The following is a 24,940-nucleotide window of genomic DNA, read 5'->3' on the forward strand; positions in this document are numbered from 1 at the left end:
TTTCCAGAATCTGTCTCACTATCTGCTCCTCGATGTCCCTGTTACTATTGGGTGGTCTATAAAAAACACCCTGTACTGTTACTAACTTCCACCCACAGAGACTCTGTAGACAATCCCTCTATGACATTCTCCTTTTCTGCAGCTGTGACACTGTCTCATCAACAGTGCCACACCCCCACCTCTTTTGCCTCCCTCCCTGTCCTTTCTGAAACATCTAAAGCCTGGCACTTGAAGTAACCATTCATGCTTTGAGCCATCCAAGTCTCTGTAATGGCCACAACATCGTAGCTCCAAATATTGATCCACTCTCTAAGCTCATCTGCTTTGTTCATAATACTCCTTGCATTAAAATAGACACCTCTCAAGCCATCGGGATTTTCTGTGATAAAATTCCTGGGATTTTCACGCACAACATTCAGCAGAGTTTACAGAGAATGGTGCAAGAAGCAAAGAAAGATCCAGTGAGCAGCTATTCTATGGGTGGAAATACCTTGTTAATGTGAGAGGTCAGAGGTGAAAGGCCAGACTGGTTCAAGCTGACAGAACGGCAACAGTAATTCAAATAGCCATGTGTTATGATAGTGATGTTCAGGGAAGCATTTCAGAACGCACAACACATTATACCTTGAAGTGTACAGGGTACAGCAGCAGAAGACCATGAAAACACGTTCTGTGGCCATTTTATTAGACGTAGGAGGTACCTAATAAAGTAGCGACTTGGTGTACGTTCCAGAGGAAGGTATAACTGGATTAATCAGGTGGGCAGGTGAAAAAAACGAACACTCATCCACAGAAATATGGGTGATAAAGTACAACATAAAAAAGGCCCTTTGGCCAACTACATCCATGCCTACCTTCTGTCCACCTACACTAAACCCATTTTCCCAATTAGGAACTAAAATCATTCTATGCCTTGCCTGATCAATTGCCTGTCTAAATGCCTCTAAAATGTAGTAATTGCATCTGGCTCCACCACTGTCTCTGGCCACATGTTCCAGATTTCAGCCACTTTCTGTGTAAAACTCGGGTCCCCTTTAGAACTCCTCCCTCTCACCTTAAAACCATTACCTGTTGTTTTCAAAACCTAATCTCGAGGAAAAAAATGAGTTTCTGATTTTTTACCCTATCTAGGCCTCATTATATACCTCCACAGCATCACCCCTTAGCTTCCTTCACTCTGAGGAAAACAAGCTCTGTGCACACAATCTCCCCTCATAACTAGAAGTTCTCCAATGCAGACATTCTTTCCAGCACAATGACAGAGAAAGATGGAGTGAGAGGGGATGGCAGCAGTTAAGCTGACTGGTATAAGCGTTAGGAAAGAGTTTATGAGGACATATTTTCTGCTTATGAGGATTCTCTAGTTTGACTGATTGAGGGGCTTTCCAGCTGCTTTTCCTGTGTTCAAGTATCTCAGAAACCTGGCAAGGTTGTTGCATTTGATCTGTCAACTGAATGTCTCTTGAGCAGTCAATATAAAGTCTCTGAATAACTGTTCTCAGTGAGACTGGCGGAACTGAACTCAGTATCATATGATGTTCTCATGAACATGTATAGTTATGATACATTTAGCAAAGTTTTTATTCATAGAAGAAAAGGGATACAGTATGTGTGTGTGTGTGTGTGTGTGTGTGTGTGTGCACATGCACGCACGCAATGGATAATCCCAATAAATTCTCTGCGCATGGCATAAAATTAACTAAAATGGAAAGCTGGAACAGGTTACCTCCTTGAAAACTGCTTATTGCACTGTCTGAACTGTTGCATATTTCATTAACAGCTACCACTGTTACATTGTACGACTGTCCACACTGCAGGTCACTGATTTCACAGGTTACATCCTCTGCAGAGCACAAGTGTATTTCTTCGTTGATTCCCAAAGCAGTGGCAATGTAGAAATCGCTCCCACGGCTTGGCTCCCATGAAACTCTTGCAATGTTAGTATCGCAATCCACAAAGGCAGAGACATTCCTTGAGATGCATGGTCCTGGAATTGTTTTCGGAAAGAGCGTATGCTTAATATACGATTATTTCAAAAAACAATTTAAAGTAATTAGTAGCCTGGCAATATTGTAACATTTAAAACATTTCTAATGATTGCTTTGCTTCAATTTTAGTTTCTGTTTAGAAAAGCTAACTTTGAATACTAGAAAATAATTTATATCTCTGTCTTCCAGTGGTATTGCATATCTAACCACTCTCTAATACAACTGATATTTACATTGTTATATTGCACGAACAATCCTATCCTTCAACTCTTTGCATCTGCTGTTTTACTATCTTGTTTTTTACTTTGTTACTTGAGTTAGGATGTTAGCAGCTTCTAGTTGAGCACGAAGACATTACCTGTTTGAATGGACACCTGTACACTTTTGGAACTGTTGCATATTTCATTAGCAGCCGTTACTGTTACGTTGTACGACTCTCCACAGTGCAAGTCAGTCATGTTGCAGGTTGTTCCCACTGCATTGCATTGGTGCTCGTGTCCATCACTCGCTTCTGCAGTAGCAAAGTAAGTGTCGCTCCCGTCGGACTGCTCCCACGACACTAAGGCATCATTGGTATCGCAGTCCACCTGAGCAGTAATACCCTCGGGGGTACATGGTGCTACGTTTTATAAAGGAAAGTAGCTTTCAGTTTGGTATCAGTTACATACATACATCATATAGTAGCCAGTTAGTATCAGTGTGCGTTGCAAAGTAACTTCTGGGAAACACAGTTCAAAATAACTAGCACTGAAAATAAAAGGATAGTTTCATAAAAGTGGTAGTCAGAAAAAAGGTCAGTTGATGATAATTAAAATGCATGTTAGAGATAGTAATAGAGAATTTGATCAAAGATAAGTGAAAGAGATTGACCAACATTATTTGTGCTTTTAAATATTGACAGTGATGAACTGACAAAGTGAGGGTTATGATTAACATAGACCAAACAAGCAGAAAGAACAAATGATTGGATAAATGAAGTGGTAGATATAAAAAATAATTTGATGAATATGAATTCACGATCGTCACAGAAAATTAAGACCTATCATTCAGACTTTCAAAATATTGATAGTAATGAATAATTACGGTAATAGCAGATTGTTTAATATAGACACCAACTAGATATATAGAATATAATTTTTAAATTTAATAACATGAGACTGGATGTCAGAGTAAAAGAAATTTGCTATGAAAAATTGAAAAAATGAACTCCGTGATTAAGTAATTAAAAAAATTAACATCTTTAAAGAGTAAGGATTAAATTAAGCCAGAAGTGGATTGAAGAATAATAAACAAAATCAAAGATAATGAAATGTAATGTGAAAGGTGATGGTTCCTGAAATACTGAGCCTATGGAAATATAATATCCAAAAGCACTTTCTTGTATGTGTCATCTGAGTTAAATGATCAGAGCTATTTGTTTAGCTTAATTTTCTTTGGGGTTTGAGAGTAACTCAGCACAATGGCACAGCTGGACTGAATCCAGTTCCAACAACCTGGATTCTGTCCTGACCGCTGGTGCTGTCTGTGTGGAGTTTGCATGTCCTAACTGACTGCCTGGCCTTCCTCTGCATGCCCAGGCTTTCTCCCATATCCTAACATGTGGCTTGAGAGATTAATTGCCTTATTGTGTAGGTGTGGGGTAGAATATCAGAGGAGTTGATAGGAATGTGGGAAGCCTAACAAAGGGATTAGTGCAATATCAGGTGCTTGCAAGTCGATGCATGCTTGGAGGGTCGAAGGGCTTCTTTCAGTGATTAACATTTGCATACAAAATTAAAATTGATTGGATGAACTGTGAAGGAGGGGCCTGTTCAACTATTTGGCCTTTTTCATCTTTTTCTATGTCCACTAGAATATCTTTGCCTCATTGTAAATTTCACAATCCAAGTAACAATATATGGTGTTGTTGAAACAGGAAACCAATATCAAAATAGAAGCTGTTGTTATTTTGATCTGCAATGTAAATATGTAAATATTATCATAGCATTTGTCATGGTCCAGATTGGGTTCCCTTTAAATTTACTTTGTTTGTGTTATGCTCCGAACCGTTGACTTCTTGTTTCCCTTTAATTCCCTGTTTTCTCGTGTCCCTCGGGCTTGGTGATTAAAGGCAATTTACTCTCGACTGAACCGGCAGTTTATAAGTCTCCAGCTTCAGCCGTTCGGGGGAGAGCGTTATGGAGCGTTAATGAAGTCACCGAAGCTAGTACAAGCCAAAGTCATCTAGCCAGAGCCAACGAAGTTTCTTGCCGGACCAAGCCAAGTCTCCTCCTGAAGCAAGTGCCAGCGAGCTGCCTTCCCTTGCCAGAGCGGGTCCAGCAAGGTTAACCCGCCAGGGTGAGTCAGGAGCTCACCGCTGCTTGGAGCAAACTTGTGCCCAGTTAGAGTACCGTCTATCGTTGTGTGGTCTCCGATTCTATGTCCTGTGTTTAAAAGGGGTCCCGGCCCTGTACCCTAGAAGGGTCCTGACCCTGTGTCAAGAGAGTCCTGACTCCGTCCTGTGTCTAAGGAGAATTCCCCGCTCATTGTTTTATGTCCTATGTCTGAGTCTGTCCCATGAATAAGAAGAGTCCTGCCTCAGTGTTCTATGTCCTGTGTTCAAGTATCAAGTCCAAGCTCCATGGTTCAAATATCAAGTCCAGGCTCCGAGGTTCAAATATCAAGTCCAAATCTGGGGTTCAAGTATCAAGTCCAAGCTCCATGGTTCAAGTATCAAGTCCAAGCTCCATGGTTCAAGTATCAAGTCCAAATCCGGAGTTCAAGTATCAAGTCCAAATCCGGGGTTCAAGTATCAAGTCCAAGCTCCATGGTTCAAGTATCAAGTCCAAATCCGGGGTTCAAGTATCAAGTCCAAATCCGGAGTTCAAGAATCAAGTCCAAATCTGGGGTTCAAGTATCAAGTCCAAATCCGGGGTTCAAGTATCAAGTCCAGGCTCCGAGGTTCAAGTATCAAGTCCAAGCTCCATGGTTCAAGTATCAAGTCCAAATCCGGGGTTCAAGTATCAAGTCCAAATCCGGGGTTCAAGTATCAAGTCCAAGCTCCATGGTTCAAGTATCAAGTCCAAATCCGGGGTTCAAGTATCAAGTCCAAATCCGGAGTTCAAGAATCAAGTCCAAATCCGGGGTTCAAGTATCAAGTCCAGGCTCCGAGGTTCAAATATCAAGTCCAAGCTCCATGGTTCAAGTATCAAGTTCAAGCTCCGAAGTCTGTGTTCCGAGTCCTGGCTCTGATCCCCGAACTCCAAATCCTAGCCCAGACCCTGAGTCCCAGCCTAGTCCAGGGCCTGAGTCCATGTCCATTATGCCCATTCCTGCTTCCACTTTGCTCTCCTTGATTTCTCTCTGTTCTATCTTTGCATCATGGCTCTCCTTGTAACTAGTAATAAACTCTATTTAGTTACCCTACAAAATATGTTTGTGTCCTGCATTTGGGTCCTCCCCCAGCACCCTTACCCCCATATTATGACATCATCAGACTTTATTGATAATTGGAATGTTGATTTTGCTACCCATGACACAGTGTATAAATAATATTGTGTAATAACCTATGATTGACAACATTGAAATATCATTTACCATATATAAAATTGATAAGCATGACCATTGAAAATATTTCAAGTATGAACTTTAAATATAATTTATGTGGGCAAACATTGTCTAAAACAGAACACAAGTAGAAGTGGTTACCTGTCTGAACAGTCATTACTGCACTTTCTGAGCTGTTACACATTTGATTAACAGCCATTATTGTTACGTTGTAAGACTGCCCGCAGTGCAGGTCAAAAATTTCACAGGCTCCCTCGTGTGCCCTGCATGATCGTGTATGTCCATCACTTGCTTTTGCAGTTGCAACAGAGAAATCACTCCCACCCTTCTGTTCCCATGACGCCAGTGCACTATGGGTACTGCAGTCAATGTGAGCGTCAGTGTTCTGAGGAGTGCAAGGTCCTACAGAGAAAGGAAATATACTTCAGATTGCTACTAAAAACGCATCTCCAAAATCTGTATTCTATTCTTATAGCTATATTACAATATGCTATTCACATTATAATGGCTGATACTATTGTAATAGTATTTTATTACAATTATATTAAATTGTTTCAATTCTATGTTAGTTGTAATAGTACCGCTAAATGTGTTGTTCCTTGTTGAAGTGTAATTTCATTTATTATCGTAATCATGCTCTGCTTTAACATAATTGAGCTCTTCAAGCACTTTTTGATTACTTCAATTGGAAAATATTTTCCTTTAAAGGACAGCTTCTTACACTAAAATGAGTAAAATCAGAATTTATAGGGAGGTTGAAAATAGAAATGAGTTTAAAACAAGATGAAATACATAAAGGCAAGGAGCTTTTGGCCTGCAGCAAGAGATGCATGAAGAAATTATAAAGATATGCACACTGTGGAATTAGATCAAATGTTTTCAAAGGGTTGCTGCAATATGCATAAGGCAGAGGGTCACAAGTGGCAGAGGTTCAAAGCAAATTCTCGACTGATTCTGCACTGTAATAGCTGAGGGGTCCAATGTTAACAAGTTCTGCGACATATGCCTGTGATGTTAAACCTGATTCTGATTCTGTTCAGCACAATCGGGAAATTCCTGGCAGCATTTCTTAGGAAATTGAGGACATTCACATTTGCAGACAAACTGCACTGGAGTCCAGAGCTTCCTGCCAATTACTGAAAGAAATGCCAGCCATTCGACAAGGCCCCTAGCACTTATCACAACAGTACAATACACTATTTTTATTGAATACAGCATAATAATTGCTCAGTAAAGTAGTTAGTAGAATAAAGAATACATTGTGTATCCATTTAATTCATACAGCTTTGGAAAATGTTAGCTCTGTTATCCAGAATCATTAGAGCATCAATCAAAGTATCAGTGGAAACACTTTAAACTGAACAAAAACACAATATATTCTTACAATGGAGTTACTGTTCCTAAACGGCATGGCAGCGTAGTGGTTAATGTGAACGCTTTACAGTGCCAGCCTGTAAGATCAGAGTTCAATTTCCACCACTGTCTGTGAGGAGTTTGTACGTTCCCTCCATGACCATGTGTGTTTCGTCTGGGAACTCTGGTTTCCTTCCACATTCCAAAGACGTACGGTTAGGGTTAGTGAGTCGTGGGCGTGCAACATTGGCGCCGGACACATGGTGATACTTGTGGGCTACCAGCACAATCCTCCCTGATTTGATTTGACAGAAACCTCACATTTCACTGTACAATTCAATGTGCGTGTGACAAGTATCTTTAAAAGCATTAAAGGAAGTACAGCCGTGATCTCTAATCTAATCTGCACTACGAACTATAGTCATATAGAAGGACCAAACAAACGACAGATGGAATCGAGCAATACCTGTAAGTACATTCACCACTGCACTCTGAGGACTGCTGCAGATGTCATCTGTTGCTAGAACAGAGATCGTGAAATATTCACCACACTGCAAGTGTGGGAGCTGAGCCCTTGTATCACTTGTGTTGAATAGGGCAATTACTTTTTGTCTATCTTGAACGGCGACAGTATATAACTTGGCTCCGTCAGTGTCATTCCACGTGATGGACACTGTATTCGAACTGCAGGTTAGCTCAGCTGCTAGGCTCTCCGGGATACAAGGTGCTATTCAAAAATTTAAAAAAATTGTATCAATTCCTCTGGCCTGGAATGTATCATAATTAATAAATCTGACCATTTCCATTGTGCATACTACGAATTAGATAGTATTACCAGTTTGTATTTGGATGGAAGTACTCGAAATGCCATGCCGACCGTAACTCAGTGTCGTTACAGTAATGTTATAGGACTGTCCGCAGTGTAAATCCAGCATTTCATGGCGTGTCTCTGTGGTGTTGTGTGTGAGTATATGTCCATCACTTCCCTCAGCAGTCACATCGAACTCTTTTGCTCCATTAGTCCGGCCCCATGAAACTACCACTCTGTTGGAGTTACAGTCCACATTGGCGGCGATTTCATCTGGAGCACAAGGTGCTATAGAAAATGATATGTAAACATTAAAATTCATCAGGCTCGTGCCAGAGGAGGTTGCCAACATTTTACAGAACTTAGGTTGCTCTGACAAAGTTACCTTTATATTCTATAGATTGAAATCTTAATTTACACATTGGTTAAACAAGTCAAGAGCAAGCCTGGCCAAGGTTCTGTCTGCTTTCACTGAGTATTGATAAATGGATTTTGCGGTCATTAACAAGTATTAGCAAACATTTCAGTTATAAAACCTGATCTGGTATCCTCTCTGAGAGAAATTAAGGGAACCACTGTCCCCAACGACCTGTTGTCTACCGGCACGAATTTGATCTGAAGGCCAAGCTGGTTCTCCATACTGAGAGGCAATCCTTGAGGATGAGCAGGTTGTGCACTGCAAACAGACTCTTGCCGCAGGTGACCTTATGACAGCCTATAATTTGAATTTACGTGACCTTATGACATTCTATAATTTGAATTTCAATCAGATAGTAAAAGCAGTTAGATTATTAACAATTAAATATATAATAGCTGACTAGTCTGAACATGACTGGACCCATTTTGTTGAGTGTGAAAAGTCCTGAGAAGATGAAAAGGACTCGTGCATTGAGAGAGGTTTTCTCTTCCTATATTACCTGTTTGAATTTCAGAACTGGAGCTCCGGAGGCTGCTACAGGTTTCACCGAATGCGAGGACTGAGATGTTGTATGCTTGGCTGCAGTGAAGATCTGGGATGACACAGTTTGTTTCGGATGTGGTACAGGTGGCCGTGTGTCCATCGCTGCCCTCTGCCGTAGCGGTGTACCACAATGTGAGGTTACTCGGCTCCCACGTTACAAAGGCAGTGACACCGGCACAATCAGCTTGTACGTTCTGAGGGGGGCAAGGGGCTTCAGGACAGGAGGAGAGAGAAAAGAATCAATATTTAATGATAGTAGTACAGAGTTTCAATTGTTTCCATTAATATACACGCCAGAAAATAAACTTTTACTATAGAGATGCACATAGTGATGATGTAATTACAGTATATTCTCATTCAAGTACATACAGTTCATCAGCGTCTTAATTTTCTAACAAGCTATTTTGTCACAAGGCTTTGGATCACATCTGAAAGTGGAAGAAGGAAAACCTTCTAATATAAAGGGTTAATGCTATAAGACATGCAGAAACCTACTGACAATGCTGAATAATATCAACACTGGGAGGAAAACACGAGTCTCTACAAATTCGTAAAATAACAGCGTGACTGGACTGGACTGCAGTCTGGAGAAAAACCTTTTTGCTGTGACAATGAAATGTTTTTCAAACATCCTAAGCCTCTAGGAATTTTTACCTGTTTCAGTTTCAAAAACGGATGTATTTACACTCTGACAGTTATTGTCCATTGCTGTTATAGTTATTGAATATATCTGACTGCAGTGCAGGTCCACAAAGTTACAGCTCGTCTCTGTTGTGTTACACAGTGAAACGTGTCCATCTTGTCCTTCTGCTGTTGTAATGTACCACAAGGCACCCTCAGCCTTTGCCCAGGTCACTGACGTACTCTTGGTGTCACAGTCCAGACTGGTGGAAGTGTGTTCGGGTGCACAAGGTGCTGCAAATTACAGAAACACAAAGTAACTGTGACGTGGTGGGAATGGCTAAAATCCACTTCTTTCAATATAAGTAGTCAGTAAAATTATTTTTGAGCTTGCGAGAATAGTGGATTTATTTTTGTACTTGTTGTCAACAAAGAGACCCCTATAATACTTAACTAATTGAAGCAGTAATTACTGGGGAAACAGAAAATTCAGAACAGGAAAGTCACTTTTGAGCTTAGTTTCATTTAAGGAGGCTATCGGTTTTATTGAAAATAACACTAAAATATCTAGAAACAATCTAAATATAAGTTTTGGAGGACTTTCAGTACTGATTACATTAAGAGTGTCACTCTCAGGACTTTGACGGTACCAAACCAGCAGATTTTCTGGATTATTGGATTATATTCCTGTTAGTACACTGACACATTTCAGTTTTTGGGAGGATATTATACAGTGACATGATAATATTTCCAGTGAATGTAATAAAGGGTATGCAGAAAACGGGGTCTTGGTCAGTTTAGGAACTGGTCTCTACTTGAACTGAGCCTGAAGGACGAAATGGAATCGTGGCCCTGAGGTTTAAAATAAGCTCAGGAACCAGGGCCAGGTGAGTTGGAAGGGGGCACGGAAACTTGGTTCAGCAGAGGGGAAGGATGGAAAGTTAGCCCTGGTAAGCTGCAGGTCAAGTATCACCTGGTGTGTCAAATCCGAACTATCTGTATTTCAGAATAGTTAAATATTAAATTGAAGCTTTCCTCTATTTGCATTTTAATCTGTCAGTCAGCTGCCATACTTCCAACCATTGCATTTACAGCTTTTCTCTGCACGTGTACTATATGGATTATTGAAGGTTACTGATAGAAAGGACCTTATATTCCCCATGGCAAGTTTTCTCAATTAATGGTCATTCCATGCCTGATGTTGACAACTTTCAAAATGTTTAATATTTAGCATAATTCGTTTGTGGGCATACCTAACAGTTTTCTACCTCAACGTGGTGTGATGTTTGAATACATGGAAGGTGCACTGTAAGTGAAATTTTCAGGAAGAATTGTACAGTTAATTATGAAACTTATGCAATCAGATCAAAACACCTACCAGTGCTGAATGCAAATAGAGAGCTTTGTGAGGTGTCACACACACCGTCCAGTGCTGTCACAGTTAAGTTATACACCTGTCCACAGTGTAGGTTGGTTATCTGACATTCGGTATTGGCCGTCTCACAGGAAACTGGGTGCCCATCACTTCCTTCCGCTGTTGCCGAGTAGGAGACTGCACCTTTAGTGTGGCTCCACAATACTGAAGCATCGTTTGTGTCACAGTCTAGATGGACATCCAGGTTCTGTGGGATGCAGGAAACTAGAAAAGGCAAAAGCAACAGATAAAGTATCACTTACATGGTAACTGCTAAATTGTTTTTAGAACCAAAATATTAAGGCAAATGTTTATTTATTTAGAGATGGAGTGTGGAACAGACCCTTCTGGGCCAACAAGCCATGTCCCCCAGCCACCCACCTATTTAACCCTAGTCTAATAACAGGACAAATGTCAATGACCAATTAACCTAAGTAGCATGTCGTTGGACAGTGGGAGGAAACCAGAGCTCCCGGGGGAAAACCCCCATACTCATGGGAAGAACGTATCAACTTTCTTACAGAGGACGCTGGAATTTAACTCAGAACTGCAACCCCTCGGGCTGTAATAGCTTCACGCCTACCGCTGTCCTCCAGAATAAATGTATTCTAGAGGAGGATGTTCTAACAGAGAAGGCACCAAAGTTAATGTGAAGGAGAGAGAAATCAGTAATGCAGGAAATTGCTCTTCGCTGCAGTTACCTGTTCTCGTTGTGACGGAAGGGCTTTCAGCAGAGTCACAGGTGTCATCGTGCGCAAGGACTGTGACAGTGTAGGTCTCTCCACAGGACAGGTCAGTGATGTCACACAGCGTGTCGTTGGCGCTGCATTGCTGCACGTCGCCTCCGTCTGCAGTGGCAATGTATGATGATGCGCCTTCACAAAATTCCCAGGAGACCGACATATGTCCAGAATCACAGTCCATGTAAGCATCAACATTCTGGGGGACACACGGTACTGCAAGAAGAAAATGTATCAATATAGGCTGATGGACACATAAAAGCCAACACTGTAAATAATGTATGTAAATTTTAGAAATGATTTCCAGTTCTTCACGTTACCTGTTTTAACCGCCAGAGCCGAGCTTTGTGAGCTGTTACACCCCATGCGGACTGCCTGTACAGTTACATAGTAATACAGTCCACAATACACATCGGAGACCTCACATTCAGTGCCTGTTGTATTGCAGGAGGCCCAGTGGCCATTGGTCCCTTGTGCTGTAACATGGTATGACTCTGAGCCATTGCTGGCATCCCAGAACACTGAGACAGTGTTGTTCTCGCAGTTGATGAGAGCTACCACATTCTGTGGGATACAGGGTACTGTAGAAAGATGCACAAGAAACTATTGTGAACAATATAACATGATTACATGTTACACAATATCAAATCTTACAATTTTTGTATGGAAATCATAGCTAATTTGTGCAAATCCTACTACTACAGCAATGAGCAAAATTGTATACAATCTTTTTTTAGTAATATTATTTAAGACTGAATCTTAACAGAGAGTATATATTAGAGCATTTGTGATAATGGAAATGCTACACAGTTAACATTGCCTGAATATTATCTGTTTCTGTCGATTACCATCGGACCATATGATTATAAGTCATAGGAGCAGGATTAGGCCATTCAGCCCATCAAATATGCTCCACCATTCAAGCATGACTGATTCATTATCTCTCTTAACCCCACTCTCCTGCCTTCTCCCTGTAACCTTTGATGCACTGACCACAGAACATACCAACCTTCACTTCAAATATACCCAATGGTTTGTCCTTCCCAGCCATCTGTGGCAATGAATTCCACAGACTCACCACCCTCACCTCAGTTCAAATGAGTTATCCTTCTATTCTGAGGCTATGCCCTCTGGTCTTAGGCTTCCCCACTATAGGAAACATCGTCCCATGTTCACTCTATCCAGGCCTTTGAATATTCGATAGGTTTCAATGAGACCACCCCTTTATTTTCTAAACTCCAGCGAGTACAGGTCCAGAGCCATCTAATGCTCCTCATACCCTTTCATTCCCAGAATCATTCTTGTGAACCTTCTCTGGATCATCTCCAGTGTCAATTCATAGCTAAGGAGCCTAAAGTTGTGCACTATACTCCAACCGTGTTCTAACCTATGGTTTATGAAACCTTAGTATTACATCCTTGCTTTTATATTCTATTCCTCTCAAAATGAATGCTAACATTGCATTTGTCTTCTTTACCCCTGATCAACTTGCAAATTAATCTTTAGGGCATCCTGCACGAAGACTCCCAAGTCCCTTTGCACCTCTGATTTCTGAATTTTCTCCCCATTTTGAAAATAGTTTATGTTTGTATTCCTTCTATCTAAGTGCATGCCCATTCATTTCCCTACACTATATTTCACCTAACCAAGGTGGATTGTATATGAAAAAGATATTCTTGTCTCCTTGCCAAGCTAAATATTTTCATAATCTCAGCAAGCTCTGAAACAATTCAGAAAGCAAGGTCTATATAAAGTGAGAGTGTTGAACCCTTACTAATGTTATATGATTACCAGATAAGACAGCATTCCCAATGCACAGTTAAAGCATGAGCAAGAGGCCTCCTCTGCCAGGATTATCTGCTACCCATTTGAGTTTGTTGCAATGATTACCTATGTTAATTATTATTTTACTAACTGTTTGGGGTTGGATATTGATCTACTGTTCTATCATGTTATGCAATTTTTGAAATTCATTTTTGATGCTCATTCTGTTGATGTTTATTGAAAAGGAAAGAATCCTTACCTGTTTGAATTTCAAAGGCTGGACTTGGCAAACTGGTGCAATTCTCGTCCATCGCTAACACTGTTATATTAAACATCTGGCCACATGGGAGGCCTGCAATCTCACAGTTTGCTCCTGTTGTATTGCACGAGTAGTCCTCTCCTTCCACTCCTTCTGCCATAACAGTGTAGTACACTGCACCCTCGCTCTCCTCCCACCAAACTGATGTTGTGTGTTTTCCACAGTCCAAGTGAGCACTTACATTCTGGGGACTACAGGGAGCTTAAGAAATAATTAAAAAATAACAAAATGGAAAAAGGAATAGTCATACATTTACTTAAATTAACATATATACATCAATAAATTTTAAAAATGGAAACTTCTAAATAAGACCATTAATAATTCTTTCTGTAAACATGGGAAAGCATTGTATGGGACAGTAAAAACATCAACAACTAAATGTTTCGATCTGGTGACTGTGTGACAGTCACATATCTGGAAGTTGCCTTGATGGGTTTCACTACTATGTAATACCTTGAGAGGCTAACTTGATCAGTACTTGAAGAATTCAATCACTATCCAAAATGGGAATCTAAAATAATTGATAAACTACCATTATTGGGATTAAATCATTGAATCCTGCATGGATTTATTAATTTCAAGGCATGCTTGATAATATTTACAGTCATTAGGTGGAGGATTAGAGCACAGATATTGTCGCAGGTTGTTTAATTAGGCATTTACAGAAAAAAAGTTGAAACGCTCAAAGTAAAATTTATTATCAGACTATAAATAAGTCACCACATACAACCTGGAAGTTAGACAAAATGGTGTTAGAGCAGTCTTGGTAACAAAACATGCAAAATCTAAACAGCAATTTGATCTTGTGTGGCTGACTAGCAAGACTTAGGTACAACTGATAATTTTTGCTTAATATTATGCCAATACACTGCTCTAGTATACTACTGAATTAAAATAATGGAACTGTATTTTTTGGATTATATGTCATAGTCAATAATCAATGGATTACCTGTCTGTATTTCAACTGCTGAGCTCAGAGAATGGTTGCAGGTCCTGTCTGATGCTACAACGTACACAGAATATAACTGACCGCAGCGCAGCATGGGTGTTCTACATGATGTTTCTGATGTGCTGCATGAAATGTTGCCCCCGTCAGCTCCTTCTGCAACAGCAGTGTACCACAGTGCTCCTTCACTATAGTCCCACAATACAAGAGCTGTATTGAGGTTACAATCCAGTTGTACTGTGACATTCTGTGGGTCACAAGGGACTGAAAATAAGATTGAAAGTTAAAGTGGACGTCAGGCAATGGATCAAGCATTGTGGATTCAAATAAACTGATTGACAAACTTACTAAGTTAGTAATAACTTTATTAGAGTTTATTGTTCCAAATCATGGAAATGGTTAGCAATTTAAAGTATCAGAGTTGATGAGGTTCACTCTCTGAATTTGTGAATATGATGTTTGAATTCATCGCAGATGATACGATTGCTAGCAGAAATGGAATCCATGAACTGAAGGGCAGGGGCAGCATGGTTATCAAATGATTAACAGACAGTAATCAGAGGTAATGGTAAATTGTTGGTTATCATACTGCAGACAAGTATGTAGTGGTACTCCTATAGAGTTAGGACTTCATTCATTAATTAATTTTATATATTAACATCTTAGATAAGTCTGCCAAAGATTCTAAACATAGTCTATAGTTAACAGCATAATGGGGAAGGATTTAAGTAGGACATAGAATTATGAGATGAATGAAGATACTAGCAGTATCACGTAATCCTATTTTGAAGGAAAGTTGAGGAAGAACATAAAATAAATGGTACAATATCAAAGCAGGGACACCAATAAACTTGCAGTTTAGAAACAAAAATCTTTGAAGCTTAACTTTTCTCATTTATTTATTATTTTTCCAGGGATTGGACTGTGGTGAACTACATATACCTGTCTGGACACGCCCCCTGCTGACTGCTCCTGTGGCTCCTCCCACAGACCCCGGTATAAAGGCGATTGAGGCCTGAGCCCGGCCCTCATTCTCCAGGATGTAGTATGGTGGTCAACTACTGCTTGTTCTTTCTTCCAGTCAATAAAAGCCGATATCTCGACTTCACGTCTCAGAGAGAGTTATTGACGGTGCATCATGGACATAGTGCAGGGGTGTCAAACTCATTTTAGGTCATGGGCCGGATTGAGCAAAATGCAGCTTCATGTGGGCCGGATCAGTCGGACGCGTGCGAACGCAGCTTTCGTTGCCTCCGTTTTTTCAGCCTGCTCTCATGTGTCTCAGTCTCTGCTATTACTACAAAGTGTTTCACTTTACAAATTCCGTTTCTTATGAAGAAGACTGCCGAGCAAGACTGCCGAATAAACACTAAAAACCCTGAAAACCTGGTACCTGAATAAACTCAGCATTAGCCATATCATACGCCATAGGCGCTTCGATTACTGGGGCCAGCTTTAATAGTAATTAGATATTATCTCGCGGGCCAAAGATAATTCCACCGCGGGCTGGATTTGGCCCGCGGGCCTTGAGTTTGACATATATGACATAGTGGGAAAGACCAATATTTATTTCTCATCCCCAATTGCCTTGAGAAGGTAGTGGTGTGCTGCCTTCTTGAACCGCTACTGCAGTTCTGATTAAATACTTTCATAAAACCCTTGGAGAGGCATTTCCAGAATTTATACTGAGCAGTGATAAAAGAATAGTAATATATTTCAAAATTGAGATTTGTGACTCAGAGGGGAAGCTTTAGATTGCGACTTTTCTGTGTGTATGTTGCATTTGTACTTCTTGGTGGTAGAGGTTATGGATTTGGGAGGTGACATTAGAATAATTTTGGCAAGTCACTGCAATGCATTTTGTGGAAGGTACATATTGCAGCCACGGTATATTGGTGGTGAAGGAAATGGATGTTTAAGGTGGTAAATTGGATGCCAGTCAAGTAGGCTGCTTTGTCCTGGAAGGTATAAGAACAGAAATTACTGGAAGCACTTAGCATCTGTGGAGAGGGAAACAGAGATAATGTTTCGGATTGATGATACTTCAGAATTTGGAAAAGTTGGAGATGTTATAAGCCACAGAAAACTGAGGGGCTGAAGAGAACAAAGTAGATGTTTGTGATTAGACTGAAGGTCAAGAAAGACTGAATAACACCAATACTGTAGTTGCTAGCTGAAAGAGGGTGACTATGGCTTGTTGATCAGAGCTAATATATCAAGAGGAGACGTAAATAGAGAAAAAAGAATGAGGGCCTGGAGAAAGGGAAAAATCAAAGCTGCAACTTCCCTGCAGTTGCTGCAAAACAAGACCAGGAGAAATACGGGAAGTATTAAGCAAATCAAGCAGAACCTTAAAGAAGGAATAGCTAACAATACCAATGGATGACCTTTTATCAGAACCAGGATTTTCAGATATAGATTTAAAAAGCTGGTTATCTCAAATTTTTGAGTTAAATGTTGAGTTTTGATTCCCCCGGCCTTGTAAACTAAAACATCTTTTCAACTTCCCTAGCTCCCATGAAAGGCCAACAATCTGAAATGCTATTTGCCTGATTGATGAGAATTTCCAGTATTTTGGATTTCCACCGGTTGTAGATTTTTGATTTTATTTAAGACTAGACAACCGGGTGACCCGTTGGGGCACCCTTTGAGAGAAAGGTAGTGCAGTCTGATGTGATGTGCTTTGGAAATTAAAGAAGAAAAACTCAGTTTATTAAAGAAGAAAGACGCGTAGCAAGACAAACATAGCTCTTACTCGTTTAACGAAGAACACTTTTGATGACAACATTTCTGGTTGATCTGCCACCCTTCAAGAATACTCTAACGTTCTCATTTCTTTTTATCTGGCTTAAAGCCACATACAGCTGACCATGCTGGAATACTGGTTTCTCCAGATAAATCAACACATTCTCCATGGTTTGGCCTTGCGCCTTATGTATAGTTATAGCAAAGCATGACTGTATCAGGAACTGGCTCCACTGAAGAGGAATATCTTCCCCTTCTGATAAATTGAGAGTAATTCTTGGGATCATGACAATGTCATTTTTGAACGCAGCAATGTTTATCTTTGCTACGATGAGATTGTCGTGCAGTCAATGACAATGGACGCCTCTGGCATGCCTCAAATTTGTTCTTTTGCAAGTCGAAGGGACGCAATGTACAGGTTTTGTTGTCGTAGTAGATTTTCCAATAATTCAACAATCTCACGTTGAATTCCATCATTCTGAAGTATCCTGATTCTTGATTCTACGCTGTCTTGAGGATCCATGAAGTAAATTTGAAGGAATCGGGCTTGCTGGTTGTGGTCTGGCATTAAATGTCAGATGTAATAATGGATTTGGCCTTGAATAATCACAGAAGGATTCCATCCATTCCTAGTTGGAAGGACTTCTTTGGCACTAAAAGATGTCGTTTGGAAGAGGCAATTGTATTGTCTGATGTTCTTCCTGAACTCATTTGCAATAGGTTCATCACTGCTGTATAAATTGAAGAGTTCATTAGGAAGAGGCTGCAAATTGCCTATCCTTACCTTTCCCTTCATACAGCAGAAATTTGCGGTTTTTCCAGTGAATAGGAAGGCAGGACAGTGAGGGCATCAGCAGAAACGTTACGGCGTGTGGGTCGTGCATTTTGCCTTGCTCTTTCTCTGTTGAGGTGTTGTCGTCGAAAGCGGCCATTGTCGTCTTCAGCAACTCTTGCAATACAGTAATTACTCTTCACCGCATATTCTCGAGTTGATCTTTCCTTTTCTCCTCTGTCTCTTCCTCTCTCCTCCTTCTCTGCCTGTTTTTGTCATTCTGGAGATGCGCAGCCCTTTCATCCTTCATCTCTTCATCTCTTCTACCATTTGTTCTTTCTCTCTGATCCTGGAGTCATACGTCCCTGGCCTGATCCAATCCTTGTTCTCTCCTCCTTCTGTGTCTATTGTTGTCATTTTGGAGATATGCATGCCACTCCTCCTCTGTCTCTTCTTCCCTCATTTTTTTTGTCCTGACTCTTTAATCCTTGAGTCGTGCAGCCCTGGCCTCATCCGATTCTTGTTCTCTCCCTCTCTTTGCCGCTTCCTGATGACGTTTGGCATCATCTCTTGACCATAATGTCCCCCTTATCTTTCCACGTGGCATAATTAGGCTGTCCATATTTTTTTACCCTAATGTTAGATAGAAGATATGAAGCAGTAACACCAAAGCCTCCAGGGTGCTGATTTTTGATGATGTGGTTGACGCTCTCCTAAATGGACGTAATGGCCCTGCCCTTTTGCTGCGGTTGGTGTTGCTGCTGTGAGCATCGTGAGTGCTGCTGAGGCTGGCCGTGCGCATGCGTCGTGGTGTCGCGTCACATCGCGGTTTCCATTAAAGCTGGAATCAGCTCGGGTTGATTGATGAGTGAGCAATTTTATACGAATTTATAACCCTGAACTTTGCCTGCATTCTGTAAGTTAGCACATTTTAAGTTTATTTAGTCAAGAAAAGTGCAGCTGTAATGCACCATTTGGGCTAATTGGAGGTTGCAAACAGACAGAGCATGAGAGTTTTAGTAGTATATAGATAGATAGTTTTGAGCTACTTGAGTGCTGCTGGTGGTGGACTCGTCTGAGAAAGCGGGTAACTTTCCATCATAAGCTTGACTTGCACCTTGTGGATGGTCGAAAGGCTTTGTGATGTCAAGTGGCGAGCACTCTGACCGGCTCTTGTGTTCACGTGACTCATTTATTTGAATTTCCCATGAACGGTGACTCCAGGATGTTGATGCATGCAGGATACAATGTAATGGTGGTGACATTGAACATCAAAGGGAGGTAATGAGGTCCCCTTGTTGCAGATAGTCAATGCCTGGCACTGAACATCAAAGGGAGGTAATGAGGTCCTCTTGTTGTAGACGGTCAATGCCTGGCACTGAACATCAAAGGGAGGTAATGAGGTCCTCTTGTTGCAGATGGTCAATGCCTGGCACTGAACATCAAAGGGAGGTAATGAGGTCCTCTTGTTGTAGACGGTCAATGCCTGGCACTGAATATCAAAGGGAGGTAATGAGGTCCTCTTGTTGTAGACGGTCAATGCCTGGCACTGAATATCAAAGGGAGGTAATGAGGTCCTCTTGTTGTAGACGGTCAATGCCTGGCACTGAACATCAAAGGGAGGTAATGAGGTCCTCTTGTTGCAGATGGTCAATGCCTGGCACTGAACATCAAAGGGAGGTAATGAGGTCCTCTTGTTGCAGATGGTCAATGCCTGGCACTGAACATCAAAGGGAGGTAATGAGGTCCCCTTATTGCAGATGGTCAATGCCTGGCACTGAACATCAAAGGGAGGTAATGAGGTCCCCTTATTGCAGATGGTCAATGCCTGGCACTGAACATCAAAGGGAGGTAATGAGGTCCTCTTGTTGTAGACAGTCAATGCCTAGCACCTCAGCAGCATGAAAATTATTTGCCACTTATTTTGAATATTGTCTAGCTCTTACAATATGCTGGCAAGGGCTGATTTATTTCCTGAGGAGTTGAAAATGAAGCAAAGCATTCCTACTTCTGACCTTAAGAAAGGAAAGCAATTGATGGCTGGGCTGAGGACACCGTTCTGAGGAACTCCTGTAGTAATGGTCTGGGTTGAGCTGACTGACATCCTGCAACCATAATCGCCTTCCTTTCTACAAAGTATAACTAAAACATTATCCTTGATGCCTACTGACTTCAATTTTTCTATGACTCTTTGACACCAGACTTGACAAAAACTGCTGCTTTAATGACAACCTTTTAGAATTCAGCTAATGCTGCAATGAGGTGTTGAACCAATTGATCCTGACCAATTCCCAAAGCGGACATCAGATTACTAGTGAATAAGTACCACTGTTGACAAGACGTTCCATCACTTTACTGATCAACCGCGGAGCATTGGTCATAATTAGCCAGTTTGGATTCGTTTTGCACTTTGCGAACAGGCAAAAAGCCAAATTAACTCACAATAAAAAAAGTTGCAGATGTTGGGTATGTGAAAGAAAAAAATAAACAAAGTAGTGGAAATATTCAGCCAGCTAGGTATTGCTCGTGGAAAGAGAAAGAGATTTAATATTCAGATCTTTCAACAGTTACTGCCTAACTTCTTGAAAACTTAAAGCATACTTCATTTGTATTTTAATGTTTCACATTGTTGGGTATATAGCAGAATTAGCTCTGGAATTCGGGTTTCAGTATTACAGATGAGATATCCCAACATGGGATCTGAACAGCCATTCCTGCACTGTTAGTTCTGGCATCCTGGGTGAGTTACATATTAATTTCAGTGTGTACCATAGGTTGCAATCTTTGCATTCACAATTCAATTAAAACCATGGAATATAAATCCAATATCCTTCCTATGCTATGTAGTTCCCCTGCCCAGTGACTCAGGTTAAGAACAGCCGAATAGATTTAGTGCATGTGAGACTGGTTAGGGAAGATTATGACTCGGTGTGTTGATCTTAGTGCTAGCTCACATTCCCAGTAAACATGAATAATTTTGACTTAACAAACCTGTGAATAACAGTGACAAGCCAGTCTTCTCACGTGCATGCAGAGTGTGACTGCAGAAGAGTTCTCCTCCAGGTGGTAAAAAAGCAAGGGAAAAATTCCGAATCTTTCTAAATTGCTGGTTACTGCCCAAGTTGAATTTCCCCATGGGGATGAATAAAGTATCTATCTATCTATCTATCTATCTATCTACTGGTATACTCTGTTCAATTCTGCACATTACACTTTACGAAGCATGCAAAGTACATGGAGATTTAGTGGAATGATACCGAAGGATGAAGAAGTTCCATTACGTAAAGGCACTGAAGCAAGTGGGGATGATGATGAGTTCAATATTCATTTCATTAAGTACATGGTCAGAATTCCTAATTTCTGGCTGCAGCTAAACCAATGTTTATCATTCTATGGGTGGTCCTTACCAATAGCTTTGATAATTTGCATGGTGAGGATGAACAGTGGTTGATTTAGAAATACACTCACCTAGGACTTGTGAAAATGCTGCAATCCCGTACAAATAACATTGGGAAAAGATCCATTAATCAGAACTCACACACAGCAGCAAACATTATTCCCATTACACCACTGGAAAAATCTTGAGTTGAGGTAGAAATGACATTTTGAAAAATGTTTAACATGAGGATAATGTTTAAAAAGTGAGAAATATACACAATGATAAATTGCCAGTGGATAGCAAGACTTCATTTGCTGATCTGTTACTAAAAGCTTTCAGGAAGTGAGCAATACCTGAATGTACGTTCACCACTGCAGTCTGGGGCCTCCTGCAGAAGTCATCTGTTGCTAGAACTGAGATTGTATAATATTCACCACACTGCAGGTCCTGGATTTGAGCCCTTGTATCACTCGTGTTGAATAAAGCCGTAACTCTTTGACTGTCTCGAACAGTCACAGTGTATAACTTTGCTCCAGCAGTCTCATCCCACCAGAAGGATATTGTGTTCAAGTCACAATTAAGCTCAGCCGTTAGATTCTCGGGAATACAGGGTGCTATTTAGAAAATACAAGTGAATATCAATTCCTGCTATCCTGCAGAAACACAAAATGAATACACATGGAAATAATTTCCTTGCTGAATGTTATTTACCAGTTTGTATTTGGACGGAAGTACTCGAAATGCCATGCCGTCCGTAACTTAGTGTCGTTACGGTTATGTTATAGGACTGTCCGCAGTGTAAATCCAGCATTTCATGGCGTGTCTCTGTGGTGTTGTGTGAGTGTATATGACCATCACTGCCTTCTGCAGTCACATCGAATGAGGTCGCTCCACCAGTCCTTCCCCAGGACACCACCACTCTATTGGAGTTACAATCCACATTGGCAATGATTTCATCTGGGGCACATGGTGCTGTGGAAAAGGAAATACAAAAATTAAAATCCACTACCTGCTAGCAAATCACTGAAGTCAAATATTTTCAAATTTGTTCTACATTTGTCCACTTAGCCCAACCATATTAGAATCAAAGGAATTCCAGGTCAACAGAGAGGGTTGAGAAAGTCTGCAGATGCTGGAAATCCACAGCAACAAACACAAAATGCTGGAGGAACTCAGCAGGTCAGGCAGCATCTATGGAAATGAATTAACAGTTGATATCTTGGGCTGAGACCCTTCTTCAGGCCAACACCTTGGGTCAGTGTGGTTGGCACCAAGTTTGAAAATTTAGTCATCAATGTTGACTGGAAAAATTAGAAGGATTCTGATTCCAAAATCCATAGAGAATTTTGGAATTTATAGACATGAGTGAAAGTTGAACACCATGCGATGATTGGAAATGAAATCATTGGAGCTTGGGACCGCATTTCCATAGCAACCTGTTGTCACACCGAGAAAAGGAAACTGAGAGACAGACTGGAGAGACTAAGTTGACAGACAGTGTTTCTGTGGCAGTTTAGTTTAAAACCGATTGCTTGAAAAAGTAGGCACATCAGAATGATGGACAATTGGCCACTCCAATGCTTGGTTATAACTAAGAGTGAGTTGCTGTGTACCATCTCTGTATATTTCAGCATTGCCATGCAGTTTTAACTTTAACTACCCAATGTAAATTTAGCAGGAGGGCAATTTAAAACAATGTTGGAATAATTTACAATGATTATTGTTCGATCGAGTAAAGATTACCAGGGACATAATAGCAGTTCAGCGACGTCTGTTCCAGTTAACGATACTGAAGAACACTTTTGGAGAAGTATGCACTACTGCGTCACCAGGGAACTGCCTCTTCTAACCAGATAATTCAGTTTAATGACATTTCTGCAGAGATCGATGTGCATAGCTTGACTACTCACCTTTCCCTGACTTTTACAGTGCAAACACTTCAAAAATAATCTCTTCATTGCAAGCTCTGTCAGAACATCACAGGGAGATGAGAGGTGCTATATAAAGCTTTATTTCTTCTTTACCTGTATGAATTTCGTAGTGGGAGCTCCGGAGGCTGCTGCAGGTTTCACCGAATGCGAGGACAGAGATGTTGTATGCTTGGCTGCAGTGAAGATCTGGGATGAGACAGTTTGTTTCGGATGTGGTACAGGTGGCCGTGTGTCCATCGCTGCCCTCTGCCGTAGCGGTGTACCACAATGTGAGGTTACTCGGCTCCCACGTTACAAAGGCAGTAACACCGGCACAATCAGCTTGTACATTCTGAGGGGGACAAGGGGCTTGGAGAGAAAGAAACACATGAATTACTGAAATGAGTGAGTACCACAAAGGCAGATGTCAGACATTGGGGCAGCACTAGACTAGGCCATTCGTGCTGTTTAATTAGATCAAGGCTGAATTTTCCACGAGCACCTTGTTTTCAATTCCCTGAATATCCTCATGTAATAACAGCTGTCAAAATTTGAAAATGCTTATTAATCTAGCATTGTCAGTTAGGCAGCGAAGTCCTGATTGCCATTTTTAATTATGTTAAGTTATAATTGCTGATCCCATCCCTGAAGGATCTTCTTGTAATTTTAAACTGATTTCCCCTTTGTTCAGAACTCCTCTGCCATTGGAATTAGTTTCTGTCTCCACAGACAAATCCTTTAATCATCTTTAAAAACAGTTCACCGCTTAATCTTAAAACAGTACACTTTGGTCTTATTTGAAGCTAGGATCAAGTTTCAAACTCTTATCCTCTGCAGTCTTGCTCTTGAAATTTCCATTGTTCTCATGCACTCAGTAAACAGCCTCAGAGCAGTGAGCTGAAACAGCAGCTGCTAGTTTCAGGTTGATGATATTTCATCAGAACTGGGGAATAAGTTTTAAATTGCAAAAGGAATAGGAAGGGACAGAGAGAACAAAGAAATGTTACCAGGTGCACGTGAGGAGATCTTGAATGAGCTGTCAAAGACACACTGGTTGGTAGGTAAATTGGTCTTTGTAAGTTATCCTGTGATTAGCTACAGTTAAATTGGGGGTTGCTGGGCAGCACGACTTGAAGAGCCAGAAGGGCTTGTTCCACACAGTATCTCAAAAAGTAAAAATAAATAAATAAAAGAAAAGTGGAGGTATGTCTGGAATATATAAACAGGGGGAATTAAATCTACCTGTGGGACTGAGTTGTTAGAAGAGGTGATTGATAGATAGATAGATAGATAGATACTTTATTCATCCCCATGGGGAAATTCAACTTTTTTTCCAATGTCCCATACACTTGTTGTAGCAAAACTAATTACATACAATACTTAACTCAGTAAAAAATATGATATGCATCTAAATCACTATCTCAAAAAGCATTAATAATAGCTTTTAAAGAGTTCTTAAGTCCTGGCGGTAGAATTGTAAAGCCTAATGGCATTGGGGAGTATTGACCTCTTCATCCTGTCTGAGGAGCATTGCATCGATAGTAACCTGTCGCTGAAACTGCTTCTCTGTCTCTGGATGGTGCTATGTAGAGGATGTTCAGAGTTATCCATAATTGACCGTAGCCTACTCAGCGCCCTTCGCTCAGCTACCGATGTTAAACTCTCCAGTACTTT

The 24,940-nt window shown here is 40.8% G+C and overlaps 1 protein-coding gene across 1 annotated transcript in view; it reads right to left on the reverse strand.

Moving 5' to 3' along the window:
• The window catches only part of fndc7rs1 (fibronectin type III domain containing 7, related sequence 1), a 157,518-nt gene that overhangs the window by 14,356 nt on the left and 118,222 nt on the right, over window positions 1–24,940 (reverse strand). The window contains exons 52-66 of the mRNA XM_073062451.1: window positions 23,381–23,635; window positions 22,068–22,328; window positions 21,710–21,970; window positions 14,464–14,724; window positions 13,455–13,715; window positions 11,752–12,012; window positions 11,393–11,647; window positions 10,656–10,916; window positions 9,311–9,571; window positions 8,613–8,867; window positions 7,723–7,983; window positions 7,354–7,614; window positions 5,676–5,936; window positions 2,347–2,607; window positions 1,727–1,987 (exon numbers count right to left, since the gene is read on the reverse strand). Coding sequence (XP_072918552.1) covers window positions 1,727–1,987; window positions 2,347–2,607; window positions 5,676–5,936; window positions 7,354–7,614; window positions 7,723–7,983; window positions 8,613–8,867; window positions 9,311–9,571; window positions 10,656–10,916; window positions 11,393–11,647; window positions 11,752–12,012; window positions 13,455–13,715; window positions 14,464–14,724; window positions 21,710–21,970; window positions 22,068–22,328; window positions 23,381–23,635 — 3,897 coding nt within the window. The remainder of the gene's footprint in view (window positions 1–1,726; window positions 1,988–2,346; window positions 2,608–5,675; window positions 5,937–7,353; window positions 7,615–7,722; window positions 7,984–8,612; window positions 8,868–9,310; window positions 9,572–10,655; window positions 10,917–11,392; window positions 11,648–11,751; window positions 12,013–13,454; window positions 13,716–14,463; window positions 14,725–21,709; window positions 21,971–22,067; window positions 22,329–23,380; window positions 23,636–24,940) is intronic.

The sequence above is a fragment of the Hemitrygon akajei genome, chromosome 12, assembly GCF_048418815.1.
Source record: "Hemitrygon akajei chromosome 12, sHemAka1.3, whole genome shotgun sequence".
In the NCBI taxonomy this organism is placed as follows: Eukaryota; Metazoa; Chordata; class Chondrichthyes; order Myliobatiformes; family Dasyatidae; genus Hemitrygon; species Hemitrygon akajei.